Source organism: Cheilinus undulatus, linkage group 12 (assembly GCF_018320785.1).
Source record: "Cheilinus undulatus linkage group 12, ASM1832078v1, whole genome shotgun sequence".
Lineage (NCBI taxonomy): Eukaryota > Metazoa > Chordata > Actinopteri > Labriformes > Labridae > Cheilinus > Cheilinus undulatus.
Genome location: NC_054876.1, coordinates 832982 through 853656, shown reverse-complemented (window position 1 = coordinate 853656; position 20675 = coordinate 832982). Strand labels below are relative to the sequence as shown.

General features: G+C 39.7%; 1 protein-coding gene across 13 annotated transcripts in view; it reads right to left on the bottom strand.

Annotated features, from left to right (window-relative positions):
• picalma (phosphatidylinositol binding clathrin assembly protein a) overlaps nt 1-17313 on the bottom strand; it is a 69328-nt gene extending 52015 nt beyond the window's left edge. For 11 of the 13 annotated variants that reach the window (XM_041801481.1, XM_041801484.1, XM_041801488.1 and 8 more), the window contains exons 1-2: nt 17226-17313; nt 16791-17032 (exon numbers count right to left, since the gene is read on the bottom strand). In XM_041801481.1, the coding sequence (XP_041657415.1) occupies nt 16791-16920 (130 nt within the window). In that variant the 5' untranslated portion in view covers nt 16921-17032; nt 17226-17313. Of the gene's footprint in view, nt 1-16790; nt 17033-17155 lie in introns of all 13 variants that reach the window. The other 2 variants (XM_041801482.1, XM_041801483.1) reach the window with 2 other exon arrangements.
• Nucleotides 17314-20675: the final 3362 nt, after the last annotated feature.

Sequence of the window (20675 nt, the reverse complement as noted above, 5' to 3'; positions counted from 1 at the left end):
AAGTCCTGACACAAGAATTTAACACAACGGATCTCATAAGTTGCTTAAAAGTCTTCACAACAATGTAAAAAAAAAAAAAAAAAAAGCATCAGTAGCCGCAAGTCACAGGCATTAGGACCAAGCTAGGCAGAGTGTTGATTCAGCAGGCATCGGAAACCGCCGAAAGTTTGCTAGAGCCACAAGGTACAAGGCTAATAAATGACAAAATCAGTCTGACAGTCTCCTGATCCACAGCTGCTTTCACAGACGTATCCCTGCCTGCTGTTCGATGTGCTTTCATTCGGTCTGGTAGACGTTAGGAACAGAAGTTTAGCAGCAGACCACGGTGGACTTGACATTTTAACCTATCTCTGATATAACTTCTGTCAGCTCTCTTAATTTCTGACTTGTGCAGCAAAAAGAAAAAAAACCCAGACCCCCAAACATCTCCATTTGTTAATCATGACAGCCTGTAATCATTTGGTTTTGCCTGATTTGACATGAGTCAGCCGAATTCTTGTTTAGTTGACTGAACTGTCAGATTTGACCACTTGACAAGATACTTCAATTCATTTCAGTGGAAAACCTCTGTCAGTTGTTTGTGTACGTTGTACTTTGGTACACAGATGTTTAACTAAAAAAATAACAGTGGTAAAGTCAGAATAGTTCTTTGTTTTTGATGTAAACAGGAGTGATGTCAGTTAGAGTTCTTTATAGAGATCTTTGCTCACTAAATATTAACCCCTTCTTATCCCCAGATGTGCATAAACACATCAAATAAACTTCTTTTTTAAAATCAGCAATTGAGAAAAAATTATTGATTTTTATCGGTTATTGGCCATCAAGAGTAGGAAATTATCCGTTATCAGTATTGGTTCCAAAACATACTTATCGTGCTTCACTGAAATAAACATTAATATAGGAGAAAATTACAAAAACACAAACAAAAAAAAAAAACTGTTATAATCAACCATGGTTTAAATAAAGATGTAATAATGTGAAAAAATATTTTCAATAGATGACCACATGGAGTTTTCTGCAGGAAGAGCACACACTGAAAATTCAACAATCACCAACATTTGTGCTGCTTCTTTGATTGTGGGGAGGTCAAAATCATGTCTGCGATTAAAAAGGATGTAATCTTTATTATCCAGAGGCAAATCACCTAAAAAATACAACTAGAGCGCCCTGTTTAAGTTGACAGGCTGCTGTGGAGGGGGGCCGTCACCATGTCCGTTTACATGGGGGGGTCTAACAGCCTCCAGGCTCTGTTGCGAAGCACATTCAAGACTTTTAGCATCATACAAACACAAGAGCCCTGACCTGGTCTAGCTTCTTCAGAGAATGTGTCAGAACAGCAGACGCTGCTCTCTGTTTGCGAAAACAGCCACTGTGTGAAATTCATTCAAACTTGTGGACTTCCCTAAAATGGATTAAAAAAAGAAGTGAAACCGTCAAAAGCCTTTACAAAAACAAGTTCTTTGAAGGAAGCTTCCTTAAAATCATCCTTACACAACAGTTACAAGGAAACAAGCAGAGTTCTTGTGTGAAATTAAATATAAAAGGTATAAATTCATGAGAAAAGTTTTTCCCGATGAGACAACCTTGAACTTGACATTGAACTTTGAACATGCATGATGACAGTAAATTTAAAACACTACAGAAGTATCTGACATGCCAGGTTCTCCTCCTTTAGGATTAAAGGGCATAAAGGATTTCCAGAGGTGGGTAGCATGTGAGGGAAGAGGATTTTGAGTTACTCAGCTCACAGCAGTTTCATGAGAACATGATTCCTGAGTAAAGAGGGAAGTGCTACTATTTCTACGTATGATTGGCTGTGAAGCTCAGTGATGTCAGAGTGTATAACCTGTCATCATCTAGCCGTAGAATCGCACTTTTGATCAAACTAACAATCAATCATGAAACACGAGTGTAAAAACACAAAGCTCTGGCACAGCTGTCTTTTTCCAAATCTCAGAGGAAATTTAACATTCTTCAAAATTATAGAGGACAAAGTCCTCACATTCTGTTCTCAAGAAGTGCAGATACCTGTGTGAAAAAAGACAGGTAAAAGTAGAAGTACTGATTTAACTCCATTATTCCAGTAAACGCATTAAAGTACAGGCTCTGAAATGTACGGAACTATCAAAGTAAAAAGTACAACAGAATTTTTACCTTCAATGATACACATTACCACTTTTAAACATCCAACAAAACGAAAACATTTACCTATTATTTAAGTGCACTGAACTGACCAATAGGAGGGCAGATTTCATCAAATTATCCAAAAGAGAGGCAACATTAAATCAAATCAAACTATAGGAAGGAAACATTATAATGAATCGACCAATAGGGGGCAGCTTTTAAACAAATGAACCAATAAGAACTCAGCATTTTATCCTATCGACCAATTAGAAGACAGTTTTCATTCAATCAACCAATTAGAAGACAGCTTTCCTTTACTCATCCAACAGGAAGGCAGATTTAAACAATTCCATCAATATGAGGACAGCATTGAATGCACCAATAGGAAGGGAGCATGGAGCTGACCTATAGAGAGGCAACATTGAATCAGCCAGTTCAACAGTCAACAGTAGAATCGCCACAGATGTCTACATACCTACAACAGCAACTGGTTCAAATTCATCCATTATTTGAGTGCATTAAATTGACCAATAGCACGGTAGAGTTCATGAACTCATCCAAAAGAGAGGTGGAGTTAAATCGAATCAAACAATAAGAAGGAAGAATTATACTGAACTGATCAATAGGAAGGCAGATTTAAACAAATGAACTAATAGAAACAATAGCATTTAATCCTGTTGACCAATTAGAAGACAGATTTCATTAAATCGGCCAGTAGGAAGGCAGTTTAATAGAATGGACTGAAAGAACAGCGGCGGGTCAAACTGACCCAATATTTGAGTGTAAATAGCTTTGATCAAGATCATTTACTGAACGACAGTCAATGAACAGCTCAGTAACCACAGTAAGAACACTTCATCACCGTCAGATGACGATCTTTCATACTCAAACCTATCTTAGGACTGATTGTGCTTTACTGAAAACATATTCTTCTTCACTCAAAGCTCTGAGCAAATCTATTGAATTTTCAAAATTATAAATGCTTTTAACCCTTTACCTACTGAGTCTAAAAATGGTGATTTGGACATATTTTGTTATTCTGGCTGTAAAATAGTCAGGAAATGCCCTAAGTCTGAGAGCTTTGGTCCCTTTTCCCAGGAGTACTTGAACTTGACTTTTCAACATCTGGTTAATGGTTATTGCACATTATATGGAATTGTCAGCAGTTTAAAAGAAGAACAACACAAAAACAGATTTTTTTTATGGCTTTTATGAGAAGAAATTTTGTTTTTGCTCATGAAGTTTTGATTTGACATTTGAAATGTGAACCTATACATGTTTAGAACAATCACCAGTCATTTTTGAGTCTAGGACTCTGGGTGTGCAAAACACAGTGCAAAAGATAACTATATACATAGGTGACAATTAGTGCAAATAAAGGTGGAAAAATGCATTCTCATCATTCTCAGTAACATATTGTTATTGCACATGACAGACACGCACAGATGCCACTATCTGACGCTATTTTTGAAAACAAAACACCACTCTCACTCGCTCTCCTTTTACTCTCTTCCTTCACTCTCCTTTCTCACTCGTCTTCTGCCAAAGCTGCCGTTTTCGTGGTGCTGTTCAACATTACCGTAATATGTTTACCACACATCATATATTGCTGGAAAGCACAGATTCTCAGCTCTCTGTCAGCATTGGAAGTTTTTAGATTGAGCAAACTTTCGAGGAGTTACAGTGTTGAGAATCCATGTAGCGCTCTTGTGATACTTCTGGTGTTTTGCTATGGTGATTTGCTATGAATGCCACGTCATATGGTTGTGAGTACTGTAATGAACCATACATGTGTGCATGCCAATAATACTCAGCTTTCCAACGCCATTGGAATTTTTCTGATTGGACAAACTTTGACAGAGTTACGGTAATAATACTCCAGACACATAAAACACAGCGCTGGCTCAGTAGGTAAAGGGTTAATTCTCTGCTATGCTGAAGGTTGATCTATGACTTCTGATCTATAACTTCTGATCAGGCAGTGCAGTGACAGAAAGAAGCTGTAATCATGGCAACACCTACTGTTTTTATGCTGATGCGAAAATAAACAGAGGAAAATCAATGACTCCTGATTGGCTAAATTCACCCGTGTGGCTGTTTAAGGTATAAATGAACATTTATCACATTTGGATGCATGCGATCAATTTTCAATAGCATCATGTGCTGAACATCAAACTACTTAAAAAAGTCTAAGACTTACATACTTTATTCAACTGACCAACAGGGAGGCAGAATTAATCAAACTGACCAATAGGAATGCAGCACTGAACCTGCCATTGGGGCAGTGGCTTTCATCAAATCAGTAGGTAGGAAGGCAATTTATACAACTCCACCAATCAGGAACTGAACGCAACTTCCATTTACTCAGCTGATAGGAAGGTAATATAAATGAATCTACTAATAGGAAGGTGGCTCTCAGGAAGGCAGATTTCATCAAACTGACCAATAGGAAGATGGTTCTCAACAAAATCAGCTGCTTTACACCATACCTGTTTGTGACATGTTGCTCATAAATTCAGATAAATCTAGAGGCATTTTTACCACTCAAAGTGGAACAGACTAATCTGTATCTTTGAGCTTTTGACCATGTGGTGCGTCAGAAATACCATCATACCCGTTTCTCCACTGGACAGATAAATGTACACATGATGACTGAGAAACATTTGCCTCTTTAATTATTATGATTCCTCTTCAACTGAAATTATTTATGATTTCTTTTAATTTTCAGTTAGCAATATTGCATTAATGATGATATAACACTCCAATGTGCAGTCCTAATCAGAAGTATCCCATCGATTCTCACATTTAATCAGCTCAGCTTCCCCTGGACTGTTGTAAGAGGCTGGCTTGTGTAATGACTTCCTGTGAGCTATCCAAGACTTGTTGTAAGAGCAGGAAGACCACTTCCTGTTTCAGGAAATGTCTCATTTGGAGTTGAGATCAAATGGAACCCTGAAACTTAAGCCACATAAGTTAAAATCCAAAACTTTCCTTTATCTCTACAACAAAGTTGCAAGATCAGGCTTGACATGCGGGTGCCAGGATATGGGGATAGCTCTGCTCCACTCCACAGGCACCAGCACTTCCAAAGGACATGCAGGTCTTATTTCTTCTGACAAACTGGACTGAAAATGAACACTGTACAAGACGAAGACCCTTTACTTTGAGTTTAACCTGTATGTGGAATAGACAACGGGCTCTGTTTGTCTAAGGTGTTAGACCGGATGTCAGCACTCTTTATAAGGACCGTCCCTGCCCCCGCTGTCACATGTTCCTTAAGGAGCGTGGGGGATAGAAGGATGGGTGGGGAACTTTCATGTAGCACATGCTACATGCAGCACTTGCTACATGTTGCTCTGGCCAGCCATTTTGTTATTAGTGTGTCCTGCTTACATGCTCAGCTGTAGAGACAGGACGTTTATCTGCTGAAGTTTCAGTGTGAAACGCTAAAAAAAGAGAAGTAATCAATTCCTAAATTCACAGCATGAATACGAATTTCCACTTCAAATAGTTGATGCCATTTATAGCCTCAAAACAAGATTTCCATTTCTCATTCCACAATTTTCTGCCTACATCATCCTACAACAAGCTGTCTGTGACTAGATGAGCTGAATCGCAGGAAACATGACCAGATGATTCGACTGGAGCTGCGACGGCCCAGTTCAGACAGTTGAAACAGTCACCAGCAATGTTAAAAACAACATGCACCCTGGATGTGAAGTTACAGACCGCTACTGGGAACTTGAAGCTGCTACTGGAAGCTGAGCTTCTAATGCTGCATTTCATTTATGCTTTGTTCTGTTCTGAGGTGTTAAAAGTGAACTTCCTGGTTCACACCATGAGTCATTTCAGGCTCGGAGCATTAACCAGGAAGGCCACTAATCATCTGTGTTTATGTGTTTCTTTCAATGGCGGCAGTTAAGACAACAAGTCTATAAGTGACCGGGTCTGGTTTCTACTCACAACTGCCTGTTTATGCTGTCGACATGTGCAACAGAACATTCCTTAAACCAAAAAAAATAACACTGAAATAATGCTCTATTCATTCTATACGTACTGTATTCTCTCTTTTTATCTATTTACTATAACAGGGCTAGAAATTCACAAGATCAGACAGAGACCAGATGGACTATTTTTTTACAGAGCTCACCACAATAACAAACTCTGAGTTTTTTACTGTTACTCTGTCAGTACTCTATTCAATTTTATCTGTAATACAACTTCTCTCTATTCTATAAATTATCACCTTCCTGTGGACGAAGTTTATTTAAGAGCGTATAATGATCATTAATATCACATGCAGAAGTGAGCTAACGTGGGGGTAGGGGGGCAGCCCTAAATCTGACTCCAGATCAGAGTGCGTGCATGCTCTAACTACTACCTTTACTGAAATTACACAGAATCACAGTAGCTTTCATATGCATCCCCCAAATACACCATGTTATTCTTAGATGATATGAATTGCAGCAACTGCCTTCTCACTCATGGTGTTGAATACAAATGGAACAAAAATGACCACAATCAACATAAACCGTAATGTTTTGAACAAAAACACCACAAACACCAAAAATGAATGAGTGGCTTTTGCATTTTGGAAACAAAATAATACATTTAAATTCTTTTAAGTCTAGCGCTATGCATCATGGGATTGATGAACGGTCACTGTGTGATGTGCTGTGGTAAGCTCCCTGTTGATCCTGTTTGCCTTTTGCAGCAAAATGGAGAGAAAATACACATTGGCCTTTAAAACCTAAGAAGTAAGAGAGTAGGAAAGATTACAAAGCGTCGTGTGCTCCTGGTACATCTTACTGCTCATCTAACTCATCCTCAAACAACAGTAAAGATAAAAACGGATGAAGATGACGGTAACTTCTGAATTACTGCTAGCACTGACCATGGCTAATGGTGAGTTTAGCAGCTATGAAGCCGAGGAAGGCACAGCAGGGGAGGAGGACTTCTACCATCAGCACCTAGGAGACCCATGAGAGGTGATGGTGGAGGATACCTGTCCACCAACCACCCCCATCAAGGAACCGAGTTTCCTTTGTCTGAGGCTAATTAAGAGCTGTTGGCATTTGTGCATGGAAGAGGCCAGACTGTCATACCTCACTGTGCTGTGTTTAGCGAGGGCCATAAACACGGACAGGGACTAAGAGGTTAACAGCTTTGCCATCGTGATGGAGTGGAGGATGGAGATTTGAAATGAACCGGGACATGTACAAGTTCAAGGTTTGTAAACTAGCTTGGATTATTAAATTCAGTGGAGGATCGTGGACACACATGGACTACAGCAAACACAGCAGACTGAGCAGGGACAACGGCTCGTGAGTAAATCATAATTGCCCTTTATATTAACCTTTATTGGGTGTTTTTCAGACATAAGTCCTGTTCGGGATTACCTCTGGGAATGTGTAGTAATCATGTAGGACGTCTGTTTTTTGACCCCCATATCTGTACGTAAATTAAAAACAGGAGTGCTAATCACCGACCATATTTCAGCGCACATAGGTCCACAGGTAATAGGCTACTGATCCCGTGCATCCCGGTAATTTGAGGTGGTGGTTTTAATTATCCGTGCGCTTTTCCTGCACCTTTAACTGATCGGTAAAAAATAAATGAGGCAGCATAGAACATTGTGAACAAAGTTTTGACACGTTAAGTCTCGTTGTAGTACTTTTCTTTCCGTTCATTTTTAGTTTATCTTCAAAAATTACTTTCTTTGCCTAATTTATTAATTGAAACTCTACTGTCCAAACAGAGCCTTGTGCGCTGCTGCTCTTTTCTAATGTGACGTGCCACTGCTCTGTCTCAAAGAGCTTCTTTTTACATATGCCTGATTTTGTCTACTGTCTGGCCTTATTCACCAACTAGGCTACAACTGCTGATCTACGTAAGCTGGACTGATATTGGTGTGTAAAACAATACAAAATTAGAGTTGAGAATAACATGTACAGCATCATCTGCAGAAAACCATCAGTGAATAGGTTAACATTTGACAGGAGACTTCTCAATCATACGAATGAATGGAGGGACCTGGATAAATGCATTTTAAAATGGTAAAATGATGGTCAGGTGACCCACAGGTGAGCCGCTCATTCATTGTCTGTATAGGAGTTGATCCCTTCTGATATTTACAGCACACCTGCCCACACACACCTGTGAGAGGCCGTGTGTTTTTCTGCCTGCTGTGGTGAGAAGATCAAGAAGCAGGTGCAGAAATGAGTCCAACTGTCACTCATTTTAACCACGTTTTCCACCATTCTCCTGTAGGCTACTTGCAGGGTGGTTGCAGGAATTTCCTACATTACAACTGTCAGACTTGTTGAGAGAATTTAATAAATTGTGCACAATTGCTGCAATGTCGCACCGAAATTCAGCCCTTTGTTTTACTATCCTGGACGTAAAACAAGCGGGGCATTGGTTTAAACACAACTTTATCAGATACACCAGTGGAGAACTCTCTGAGTCAAAGTGCCCAGCACACGACCACAGCTCTAAAACGGGGAGGAGGAGCATGTAGGAAGACTGAAGCCATAAGACCGACGATTAACAGTCCATGGGACGTCCTTCCCTCTGCAGCGTCACTTAAAGAGACGTCAGTTTATGATGACCGTGCCAGCTGATCATCAATCAGCTGTGGAAGCTGGAAGGCAATAATTGATGACAGGTGGCTATCAGCCAATTGCAGCTAGGGGTATGACTTACCTGAACTCACGCTAAGCTTCATCAATATTAGATAGAATGAGCTATACAAAGACAGACAGGCAGGGATGTCCCGATTCCGATTGTATGTATCAGAGCCAATATAAGCATTTTTAATTGATGGGAGATCGTCAATTTGATCTGATCAGCCCAGCCGATCATTTACCTCTGCTGTTGAACAAGGAGCACAATTTACGACAGGCCATAAATGCACCAGTAGCGGTAGCAACATTAGCATGTCTGTGTTTAAAATGTCAGCGGTGTGGAAAGCTTCAAACATGAGAGTGAAAACAGTCCAGTGGCCAATTGCAGCATCTGTAACACGACCGTTTCAGGAGGTGTACGCAGCAGAGCAGTGATTAACTCTACAAATATGATCTGTCGTCTCTGAACTCAAACATACAGCAGAATACAGTGACCTCACTATAGCAACAGGCAGCTACACCCAAACAACAACCTCTGGACTTTAAGAGAACAGACAAGTACCCTGGAGATAGCGATAAGGCCAAAAGATGACAGAAAAAGTGGTTGAATTCATCGCTTTGGACAACCAGCCCATCTCTGTGGTGGAGAATTTGGGTTTTTGTCATCTTCTTGAGACCCACGCTATGCCCTGCCGTACATTACTGACAGTATAACATGTACGCCAGTTTATTGGGTCTCACACAGCAGAGCATGTAAAGCAGGCCACCGAGAACGCTCCAAAACAAGAAGCTACACTTCATTTTAAAGTAAAGAAATAAACGGGAGGAAAACGTGATTTAGCAGCTCCAGTTGCACTTTAGAAATTCACTGTAATAAAAAGAGAGCCTTGTGTTTGATATTTGGGTTTTATTGCAATGCTAGAGTTTTGGTTCATGTCTCAGATTAAGCTGCTACTTTGAATAAGCGTTGTTGTTTGAATCTGTATGATTCACGTTTTTAATCCTATTCAAGTTAAACTGTTCTGACTTCAGTTTTTGTTGTGACTAATACAGTCAAGTTAATAAACAATTATTTATTTACTGACGATTATTAAAGCGAAACAGAGCTAATACACCATTTTGAGCAGAAATGTGATTTTGTTTTTTTACAACAATGTAGGCTGTACTGAGGTAAATGGAATAAGTTTGAGACATCTAGTAGTTATTCTGTTTACTTCAGTCATTTCTGTAAACAAAAACAATTGAAACTCTCATCTATGTCACTATGAGTATCAATTTGGGATTTGGTATCGGCAGATATTCAATATGAAAAAATCGGATTGGGAATGGAGGCCAAAAATGCTGATCAGGACAACCCTACATACAGGTACAGTTACGGTGCATTGGTCCTAAAGAGCTTGCTCTTTTATAGATACCGTCTCTGAGTTATTAAAAGAATGGTTCCCTAAAAGCCTCCAGTGAACATCTAGTTTCTTCTGCTTTATCTGAGACTGATCAGACTTGATTACTCTGATTAGGTTGAAAAACTTTCTAAAACACTCGTGTGTGCTACTGTGTGAAAGATGGAAAACCTGTTTAGGGTCGTTTCACTCTGCAGAATGTCTAATAAACGAGGAACAGAATAGCATATAAAGACATTTTCATCATGCTAGAGCTGCACAATTCATTAAACCTAAATCACGACTTTGACCTCCCCACAATCAAACAATCAAAGAAACACAATTGTTGTAACCTGACATGCCAGATGAATGTGTTTCACACATCCATCTGGGAAAGCTTCAACAGGAAACGTTTGAGACAAGGCAGAGGATTTGAAAAAAACTCGGAGGGGGACTGGATGAACGTTCTGTCTGTCACATCTCTACGGGCCAATCAGAGCAACAAAATACGTGATGTAGCCGCTATCAGCTGCGAGTGCACAACCACTGAGGAATAATGCAAAACATGGCGACTGTAGACATGTAAGTACTCGACTTACGACTTACTCGACGAAAGAAAACAACTCACTGCTGTTCTTTGTTCTTTTAACAAAGAAATGTCAAGTTCTGATAAAACTGCACTTTAGCAGCCTCCACGCTAATCTCTTCCTCCATAACTGCACCAGCTCTTGCTGCTGCATGTTAACGTCAAGACTCTGCTGCACCTGAAAGTACTGCCCCTCGTCACCGATTGGTCCTTTCACTTCCTAACCAGGCCCAAACGGTTCAGATGGGAGCTTTGCAAGATGGATTCACCAATGAAAAACAAAGAAATGGGCGTAACCATCTGCTTTGCAAGGTTACAATTGTTGAGTATTTGATTGTAAATGTGTGCTCCACCCATAGAAAACTGTCAGGGTTTCCTCCAGGACTTTTTTGAAACTGTGGGGGAAGGCTTTGCCTGTACAACCCCCCAAGCCCCCCCCCCCCACCCACCCTTTATGTTTTTATGGATCCATTCATACAATTTAATTTACATTTTTAACATGTGGAAAAAAAGATCATAATTCTGAAGGCATGGCGGCTTTTATTTTGGCGTGGCGGTGCGCCACGATCAATTACATGTAGCGGAAACCCTGACTGTAGCCTAAAATATTTCTTTAAAATCCATGATCCTATCTAAATAATCTTTGGTTATAGCAGAGAACCAGTGGTCTCAGGGTTAGTCAGTGCTAGGGTCATATAGTCGTTACCTAAGGGGACCTTTGAGCCCTGTATGAAGATCTCTACATGAAGGTAATAAACCTGGATGAGAAGCTTTTTCTTTTCAGTAGTGACTCATAAACAAAGAAAAAATAAAAACCATATAGACCATCACTGGTGCTGCAAAGACCACTTGTCTCAAACACTTCAGCACACATTGGCTGACAAGTCCCAAACTTGTTTGGAGTTGACCACATATCAAACATGTAAACAAAGCTTTCCATGCTCCCTGGGCCCTGTCTCATAACTGCAGAGTCTCTTTAAGGTAAATGACTTGGGTTTATCTAGCAAGGCTGTGAGATAAGAGAACGGGATGAAGTCTTGTGTTAGCAAATATTTCACCCACAATCCAGAGTGGGGCAACACAAGGGAGGGGGCTGACCCATCAGGACTTTATCTGGCTGGTCAGGAACTCTAACACAAGTGTATCAGCCCTCTTTAAATAGCTCAAATCTAAGTGAAACTCTGGTTGGACATCGGATCTATACAGAGGTGAGGGCTTCATCTCAGAAGCTCCACAGTGAGTTCACATGTGACCTACTCGTCTCAAATCAGCAGGTTACTGGGACAGGGCCTTACTATCAACTTTATCAGCTACAACCCAGATACAGTGCTATAAAAACTAATCCGCCCCCTTACAGATTTATTTTATTGTATATTTTTGAAGAAGCCATCCAAACCTACCTGGCCCTATGTGGAAAAAGTTGTTAAATCATGAATAAACTGTGATAAACCAACATTTTTTGGAAAACTGAGCTCCATTTCACTAGCCATGATCAGACCTGGTGAATCCAGAAATCCCTTAAATAGAGCCTGTCTACCAAAGTGGGGTACACTAAAAGATCGCAAAAAGCATCACATCATGGTGCAGGCCTGCAGGCCTCATTGACTCGGTTAAGGTCAGAGTTCATGATTCAATGATTTTGACTACAAACATCCTGATAATCCCAAAGTCTTCTGGGAAAATATTCCATGGATTGACGAGACAAAATTCATGGCCTGTTCCATCTGGAGTAAAATTAACACAAAAGACCACCAGACAAACAGTCAGACATGGTGGTGGAAGTCTGATGGTCTGGACCAGGACCTGGACCACTACAACCATGAATTCTGCTCTCTAGCAGAAAATCCTGAAGGAGAATGTCCGACCATCAGTTCATGACCTCAAGCCCAAGCAGACTTGGGTTATGGAGCAGGACCATGATCCCAAACAACCCAGCAAGTCCACCTCTGAATGGACTAAAAACTAAAAGAAGGTTCTGGAGTGGTCTAGTCAAAGTCTGGACTTAAATCTGACTGAGACACTGCAGCATGACCTTAAACTTGCCGTTAATGCTGGAAAACCCTCCAATGTGGCTGAATTAAACTATTCTGCAAAGAAGAGTGGGACAACATTCCTCCACAGTGATGAAAAAGACTCAATGACAGCCATTCCAAGCTGCTTTGTTGAAGGTGGACGGCAGCAAATACTTTTTCACAGCACTTTATCAATAATAATCACAAGTTGCAAAAAAAATTATCCGGCTACTAAAAGCACACAAACAATACACGAGAAACAGATTATGGATGGTTGTTTAAAGCAAAGTTATTGTTTAAAGTCACTTCAGAATTCTTTGTTTGAGAACTGTGACAACCCCTCCAACACCAACGGAACGGAGAAATGCACCAACACCATCAATTTAGTGATCCATAGTGATGACATCAGTGAAGAGATTTAAATAAACAGACAAAATAATCTGCATGATTCAGACAGAGCCTCGTTATGAGCTGTAAATCTTAACTCTATCAATAAAATCCACAGATTAGAGGCATTTCAATGCCAGAGTTAAATCTGGAAAGTCTTTAGACAAACTTCCATATTAGTTTGAGTCCATTTTAATCGTTCTTACCTGAAGAACACTTTAAAAAATAGTCACATGTAAAACTAATAAAGTTTTAGACATAACTTTGAGACAAGCGGTTTTCTCTTTAAATGTCCTTAATTAGCCAAATTTTAAAATCAATGTTAAATTCTCTTATTTATGCTTCTTAATCGATTATTGATGTATTCTGATGCACTTGGGGATTTTTTTTATTTTGGTTGTTCTGTGTCAAACATGATAAAAACATTACATTTGTGTTTAGACAAAAAGAGAGAAATTTAATTTCCACTATCCTCTAATGCAGGGGTCATCAAGTACATCTGCACAAGGGCCAGATTTAGTCCCAACAGAAACTCTTGGGGCCGGACTTTCAAACACACAAAAATTAAATAAATATTTGGGGTTTGATTGAAATATTTTTGTAGTAATATTTGTATTTTCTTTCAAAATGCAGGACATTTTTAGGAATTACCAGTGAGATCTATCCCCATTATCTATAATGCAGCAGGCCACAAGGAGCCTAGCGACTGAATTAGTCGAACCCCCCTGAAAATCCCAGAGAATGGGCTCTCCACAATCGTGATTTAGTACTAGTATTAACTCATTTTTGACACTTCTAACCTTTTTTTGCTTCTTTAAAACCCCTTTTGAAACCAAATTTCTTGCATGTTTTATCCCTTTACACCCATTTTTGCCATTTTCTTTGATTTTTGCAACTTTTAACACAATTTTGCTACTTTTTGCATCTTTAACACATTTTTTGAAATTCTTTAACCCTTTTCAACCACCTTTTCCTGCATGTTTTATCCCCTATGTGCCACTCTTTTATCAATTTTTCCACTTTTCTTCTGTTTTTTTTTTGCCACTTTTAAACCCCTATCATTACTTTTTTGGTACTATTTTTTGTCATTTGTAACCAATGTTGCCACATTTTAACCTCTTTTCACAACTTTTTCTGCCAATTTCTGTCCCTTTTTGCCACTCCGACACCCATTTCACCACTTGTCAACTATTTTGCTACCCTCTAACCCCTTTTCACCACTTTATCTGGTCATTTTTGCAGCACATCTGCCAACCTTAGCCCTTTTTCAAATATCTACTAATTATGACAGAAAATTTTCAGCAAAAACAGACCAAATGTTGTCATTCTAAAGTTATTTCAATATCAATTGTTTGTGGGATGGATTTGACAGCTGCAGACATTTAAAGCCGAGGGATACTCTTAAAACCACCACATCTTCTTTTCCACCTTTTCTGAATCTAATGATCTTCTGGGGGCCAGACAGGAAGCTTCAGGGGGGCCTGACGTGGCCCCCGGGCCGCCAGTTGTGATCAGTGCTCTAATCGAAGATGTGTGTAAACTGGAAATTTACAATGGCACCTAACCAAAGGTAGCACCATCCTTTTTTAATTTTCTAATTATCTTCAACAGAAGAGGGTGTACATCTTTATGTATCAGTAACATTGCATGAATTCATAATGACCATTAACAATGATACACAAAAACATTACAAACCTGCAACTAGCTTTTCTTCTTAGTTTCAAACCCTCTCCTTCCCTGGGGGTCTTTCTCTGCAGTATCTAACTCAAAGGAGCATCCTTTCCTTTTAACATATCTGAAATTACAAACTTAAAAATGTCCTTTTTCACAGACGTGTAATCAAAATCTTGCTGCTATGCGCTGCTTGTCAGAGTTCTGCTTTTTTGTTCCTGCTATTCCACAGTATTAAATGTTTAGATTATTACTGATTATCAATTATTGGACATTCATAAATAGATTCAGAATCTTCCACCTCCACATCACAATGCATCTAAGAATCAATTTTTTTCTCCCACCTCTGATGTGTAGTGGAGTATGTTTAAAGCAGGGGTGGGAATCATTTATTTCACTGATAGTAATACATTTTTGCTGCTCTGAAATGATCCCAGTCTTTATAGATATCAGTACTTTTTATTACTTGGTGGAGAGGTTAGAAAAACAACTGAACTTTCTATAAGCCTAAGAGACAAATGATGATGTTCATATAGAAATGACAGAGGCTACTTTGAGCTGAACTGTATGCATTCATTAGTCTAGCCATCAGGGTTTAAGAATAGAAAGTAAATCAGGACCTGAACCTAAAGAATAGTGAGACTGTCAACTTTACACAGCACACGGTGACACCTTAATATTATCTCAGACATTTTACGATGCAGTTCTTATACCCTTACCACACTCACAACCACATTTCAATGATAAACTGTCAGAGACAAAAGAGAAATATTATTTCCCTCCCACAGACAAAGTTGCATTAGAGTCATCCGAGTATGCATTACATTCAAAGCTGTTTGTTGGCTATTTTCATCTTCCCTGGTACTAACAGTATAAGCTGTATGCCTCACAGCTCAGATGCTCCAAACAAGGCCGACCTTTCTCCATTTCGTTCTCCTGAAAACTATTACACAGAAAAAGTCAACCGACATTCTCAGTAAAAGTTTGTAAGAGGGACAAATGAAAATGTTAAGTTTGACACATTAAAGTGTGACCTACAATAATCAAAAATCTCGAACTACAGCAAAGTAAAAATATCCACGTGTCTGCTGTCCTTATTAACACACAGTGTAACACCAAAATACTCTGATCAGACTCAGAGGGATGGCGGATCTAGTCTGACACCGAGGAGAATTCATTTGCATGTGTGCTACAATAAAGCTGCATGTCAAAGTCCTCAAGCCAACAGCCACTTCCTGTAATAAGTACAGAGTCAACAGGCAGTAGAAGTGCTGAGCTACACAGAATACTCTGAGCTTGAAGAAATATAAATATAGCTGCACACTCTTAGAAAACCAGATTCCTAACACAAACAGCCCCCATATTTTTAGCTGCTGTAAATCTCCCTCTGAAAATGAGTCTGAAGTCATGTAAAGCACAGCTTTCATCAACACTGAGCTCAAGACTCAATAAAACCCTGGAGAAGTGAAACTTTGTTAGAGAATACAACACAGGGGCTAGCCGCTGCATTTAAAGTCCCAGCAGCAAAAGCAAGTGGGCTTTATGTTTAGAGGCTAGCATATTTAGAAGTCCCCTTCTGTAGGAAATGCTTACATGTCAAACAGTTGATTAACAGAGTTAAAAACAAATATTACTTAGTGGGCTACACATTACAAAGGCAGCTTTAAAGCCTGTGCCAACGAATTAGCATAAAGGATTCAAGCAGCTAACAATGAGCCCATGTCACTAGCTTGTCTGCTGTGAAAAGGGTTAGCCTTGCTCCTATCTAAGATCCAACAGACTATCAGTATCTACTAAATGAACGCCAAAAAGCCTAGAGTGACTTTAATGCTGGAGTAAAAGGACATAATCTAACATTATGCTGGATGCAAAGTTGACGTTACGGGCAGGCCTCAACAGTCGCCGCATACACAGCATTTGGATTCCGACGTCATCTGAAAAAACCGAACCAAATCAGTTTATACAGAAATATCAGCCACGAACAGACAGGTCAAAAGGTACTCACAGTCCAAGTGTTTCTTTTTTGGCCCCATTATTTCATGTGTGGTCGCTTTGCACACCGTTTTGGAGATAGCCGACCCGGTGACACTGTGCTGAGCAGCAGTTATCCTGTCGGTGATGCTCTGTCCTGACATCCTGGATCGGCCCAAATCAACGATCACAGTCACAAAAAGAGTCCAAATCCGACGGAGAAGCCTCGGTTTGAGGACGCTGTCTGAGTCAAAGGCTTGGAGCCACCTGACAATACTGAAGAGAGAGAGAGAGAGAGAGAGAGAGAGAGAGAGGAGGGGGGTAAAATCAGACGGTGCCACTTCGCTTCAGTGCTAACCTAGCAGTTAGCCAACTAACGGGACTATTTTACCAGCACACCTTAAATTAGACGCTAAACCTTCAGTCTAACAGAAGAAATCATTCACAATCACTGTAGTACAACACTGACCACCTCTTTCACTTGACCCCTCTCGGTAAAAGTCTGTTCTCTTCCCCTACGAGTCCTCTTTTCCCACAGCATAAGTTGGCAACAGTCCTAATAAAAACACATGTGTATTTCCGGGAAAACCTTTTCACAATAAAAGCGCGAAATTAAAAACAGACTCAAGTTACCATGATAGTTTCCTAGATCATCTTCAGTGTGAAATGAACTAAAACATGAATCTGTGTGGCAAAAATGGTTTAAAAGTTGAAACTACCCATGCTGAATTACCATTTACCTAGCTGTCATTTAGTCTAACCCCTTAGAAGATTTTTGTGTAATTTTATTTTATTCATATCCATTTTGTTTCATGTACCCTATTTTAAAAATATTTAAACTGCATTAAACATTTACCGAGGGCAATCTCAATATACAAACCTTATTTATAGACGCATAAAAAACATATAAATTTACATCCATCTGTTCCGCTGTTTTCACGGTTTGCTGCTTGTAGCTTTACTCACGGCTGTGGTGGACTTTTCTTCGGTTCCCATGCTAGTCGTCCGTTTTCTAACAGCGCCTCCCCCTGCTGGGCTTAAATCATTATTTAATATAGGCAGGCTTTTATGGGAAATGGCGGATGTGGCGGGCCTGCAGTCTTCACCTCAGCTCAAACTTTGACTGCATAAAAGAGCTCTGAAGAACCAGCCTCTCTCTGGGAGAGTCCATGTGTGGCCTGTGTGTGCCTTTGGAAAAGTACCGGAAGCACGGTCTTTCTTATCAGTCTATTATCATTATTATTAGTAGTAGTATTACTATTATTAAGGCGGCACCGGTGTGTTTAGGGGGTATGAAAGACCAAGTCCATATAGTGTAATTTATATTCAAATAAAAAAAACACCTCTGACTCAGATTATTCCAAAATGTATACAAAATGTAGAAGAGGGAGACAGAAAAACAGTCAAACATTTGCCCTGCCACAGTGGTAGGCTATTAAAATAAAAACATCCTGACAAAAATGGACAAAGAGCAGAATTTGATGAACGATGACGAGAACAGATATTTTGTAGATGGGTATATTTTGTAGATGGGGTTATATCAGGGATGCAGAGGCTAGGAATAAGAGGAAAGGTTTCAGTAGAGAGGAGATTATCAGAAGGAATCCTAAATATAATGACAGGGCTGGTCTGGTCTGACAAAATGTGTCCTCCTCCCATAATGATGCCACAGAAAACTTCCACATGAGCTTTCCACACACTGAACTCTAAATTTAGATTTGTTAGTTGGTTCCCACGGAGCACAGACACGCTGTCATGTCCAGCCATCACTGCAATATACGGATGTTTAGGGACATCTAGTGGTCATTTTATGCAATGATTTGACTGCATGTACTAGTCTCCTCAAGACAAAAGTTACCTGAATGATTAAAGATTATTTAGAGCAGGGGTTCTCACCGCTGGGGAAAGGGGTCTCCAGATACCTTAAAAAAACAATACACCAATTTTACCCAATTATAACCCGTTTTCATCACTTTTTACACTATTTTGACCAATTTTTCACACATTTTTTGCAACTTTAAACCCCTTTTTTCCCATTTTGAACTCTTTTGCCCACTTTTTTTCTGCCTGTTTTTGCCACTTCTAAACCAAATCTTGCAACTCTCTGTCTATTGTTGGCTCTGTTGGCACATTAATGCCACTATTAACCCCTTTCTTCCCACATTTTAAGCCACATATCACAATTACATATGCTCATTTTTGCCAGTTTATGATTATTTCTGCTTCAGCTAACTCTTTTTGCCAGTTTATATCAATTTCCATCCCATTTCAACAATTTTTCCACCTGTTTTTGCCACTTTAATGCCATTTCAACCACTTTTAAATCCCTTTTACCTCTTAATATGCCCTTGTTGCCACTTTAAACCATTTTTGTCAATTTTTGGTTATTTTATTGCCATTTTTATCTAATTTTTGGCATTTCTAACCCATTGCTGCTGCTTTTAAAATCTGATTTCACCACCTTTCCCACCATTTTTTTCCATTCTCAAACCATTTGAACTATTTTTTCACATGTTTTAATTCTGTTTTTAACAAAAGGATCCTTTTTAAGAGGGCTACTTACTACACAAATGACTTCAAATGTGTTTCTTTGATCAGAGTGGTTATTATTCAGGTTAAATATAAAATACCACAGCTTAACTTTACAATGGACCATGATTTTGCTGGCCCCCAGTCTGGCTGGGCCCCAGAAAGATCTCCCATTTCCCCCCTAATGGGCGGCCTTGACTACTCTTGAATGTTCCTGGCTGTTCAGCCACCTTCAGGTACAGTGGGGGTCCCTGGTCTCTGGCACCTTTATCTTGGGGGTTGCAGGCTGAAAAGGTTGAGAACCCCTGATTTAAAGAATGATTAGGGATTGATTAGATATAATTTATTGGCGTTTCTGGACCATCTTTGACCACATGACACTCTGTGGGGAAACATCATGGTTCTTAACCTTCTATCATTATCATTAAATGAGTTTTTTGGATTGGCGATTCTGTTGGCTGTGTTACTGCATGACACGCTTTTTGTATGACTTTTTTCTCTATGAAATATTGAAATTCTACTTTTTAAATTATTCTAATGGCCTATAATACACCTCAACCCATTAATGCAATCAAAGACATACACATCCACTTCCACATGTATTCATGGTGAATATTGAATGTTATTCATCACTATTGTGGGTAAATTCTCTTAATTAATTTCAGTCCTAAACAAACATATGATATGTGGGAGATAATCAGTGTTTTGTTGGACCCTAACCTTCATCTGATACCAGGCGACCAGAATATGTCTGGATTTTCAGCTGGAGAAGGCAGGCAGCACACACCATGAGACTGGTTTCCTGTGTTTTTCTCACGCTAAAGAGTTTCTGTTGCTGTGAGCCTTTATTTCTGAACTTGGTAAGAATCCTGATTCTCCTCTTTCCAACAGCCTATAACCTGACTAAGTTTACTCAATATTCCATACTTTTAACAAGTGTTAACTGCTTAAACTCCAAATGGCCAGAGCTGAAGAGAGGACTAAGTTGTAAAGTCTTCATGGGGCCCCCAGTTGCCGGGGGCCCCAGGCAATCCTCTACCCTTGCCTAATGATAAAGTCTGCCTCTGAGAGCAACGACTGTCTCCTCTATGGAGAGAGCGTATGTGTTACACAGGGGAAATGACGGATGAGGGTGCAAGGCATCAGGGTGGGTAATGAGGGATGGAGACATGGAAGGGGAGGAGGGCTAACAGAAGCAAAAGGTGCAGCAATTTTGGATTTTATTGAAAATCTGTATAGATACATGGCTTATGAGAGTATCAAGGGCAACTTGTGCAATGTGGCATGTAAACTGAGACGGACAGACACACCGCCAATTGTAGTATTAAGATGTAAATAATGTTGAAGTCAACATGAGAAATGGAGCACCTTTAGTGCAAGTGTGTCATTC